Genomic DNA, 1912 nt, shown 5'->3' on the forward strand with positions numbered 1-1912 from the left:
GCTATGTATTCTAACACCCATACACACATACAAACACACACAGACACACACACAAGGAACACAAGGAACACACACACAGACACACATACATGCACACACACAGACACACAAAGACACATAGACACTCTGTCTCACACACACAGACATACACAGACACACACACCTAGACACACAAAGACACAAAGACACACAGACACACACACACGCACGGACACGTTGAATTTGAACTTTTATCATTTTATTATTTTCAATTACAGTAATTCATATCTACAGCCCTGAACCAGAAACATACATTTTTACTATAAGAAAGCAAACTCTACATAAAATAAGGAAGAGACAATTATTAAATTAAAAATTGTTTACACACCACCACAACAACATCCCTTCATTAGTCAAGTGTAAGGTCTGAGAAAAGTTTAGGACTAGTTCAGGTTTTTTGATTGTTGTACTGTTCGACTGTTCTGTGGACACAACAGCATCTTCCCAACAGGAACTTGAAGAAACAAGTGAGGTTGCAGGCTCAGCAAATAAAGTTCTACCTACAGATGGCTCGATTTCCTAAGCAATAATGTCTATAGTGCTTTTACTACACCCATAAAAACCTGAACTACCCATCAAAGGCCTCTACTTCACGTCAGTTTTAGACCCTTCACCCTTCACCCTTCACCTCACATGTAGTGTTGCAGCTACTGTAGTCAAGTCCTGGTTCAGCCTGTGACGTCCTCTGATCCAGTGGTGGCTTTTTGCAGCAGCTGGAGCATGATAGGATAAATAGGAGCAAATTCCTTTTCTTGCCGGGTCCTCACCGACTGCACATAGGCCTCCAGAGAACCCCTGAGAGGTCAGGAAAAAGAACAGCGTTGAGTCATCTACGTCAAATCAATCTTGTTTTTTTTTTTATTTAATCAAGGAACAGATTTGTAAAAATTGGGTAAATAAAAAGCACAGCAGTGACATTTAGTCACACATCTATTTATTATACGCTGCATAATCCTCAGGTTTGAGTGTGGTTGTAATAAATGTATAAATTAGCCAATTAGATAAAACTATTGGTATTTGACTGCTTTTGAAATATATACATGCACATATATATACATATAAACACACCTATATACATATACACATAAATACATACACTATGTATATCTATGTATACACGTATTCTTCGGACCATAAGGCGCACAATCAATCAATGCGAATATTTGTTACGCCCTGTTAACACCAATATTTAGTGGTTGGAATTCTGTGGTTAATCCACCAGAAATGATGACAAGCCCCGCATTAGTTTGCTTCACTTGGCTTTTGACAATATCGGTGAGGTGGGCGCGAATGGATCAATAGGGACGGAGATTTGTGAAAAAGAGTAGTGACCTAAGTTGGACACAGGAGGACGCTGTTGTTGTTCGCCCCTCCAGAGTCAAGCGGTTGTCACTATTTTTGTTCTGTATGGTCACCGTATTTTACAGTGTTTTGACGCTGTTCCGTGCGGAAGTTGTTTTGCAGAGAGAGTGTGTGTTTTTCCTGTATCGATAAAAAGGGAGAAATAAAAAGAGTTCTTGACCACGTAAAGAACAGCCATGTGTCTGAGTCGTCCTGCATCGCACCATACAAAAACACAACTCAGAGTCTCTGGGTGTTTGGAGGAATGACGCTACGTTGCATGGATTTACACAACCGTACTGTAACAATTGTTGTTGAGCATCTTCTAATTGTGATAACAGTTAAACATCATTGTTGGCTCCCAGTGTGCTTCAGTTGTGTGACATCATGTGTGATGCGCTGTGTGGTTTGGCTTTATAAAATCGGTTCGAGCTACCAGAAGTCGCAACCAGAAGTAATACATTTCGGGTTATTATATATATACATATACATATATATATACACATATATATATATATATATATATATATAT

General features: G+C 39.1%; 1 protein-coding gene across 1 annotated transcript in view; it reads right to left on the bottom strand.

The window, feature by feature from the left end:
* Positions 1-221: 221 nt before the first annotated feature.
* Positions 222-1912, bottom strand: part of cog5 (component of oligomeric golgi complex 5) — a 19236-nt gene continuing 17545 nt past the window's right edge. The window contains exon 22 of the mRNA XM_008315219.3: positions 222-834. Within this exon, the coding sequence (XP_008313441.1) occupies positions 708-834 (127 nt within the window). The 3' untranslated portion in view covers positions 222-707. The remainder of the gene's footprint in view (positions 835-1912) is intronic.

Source organism: Cynoglossus semilaevis, chromosome 8 (assembly GCF_000523025.1).
Source record: "Cynoglossus semilaevis isolate Cse_v1.0 chromosome 8, Cse_v1.0, whole genome shotgun sequence".
Classification (NCBI taxonomy): domain Eukaryota; kingdom Metazoa; phylum Chordata; class Actinopteri; order Pleuronectiformes; family Cynoglossidae; genus Cynoglossus; species Cynoglossus semilaevis.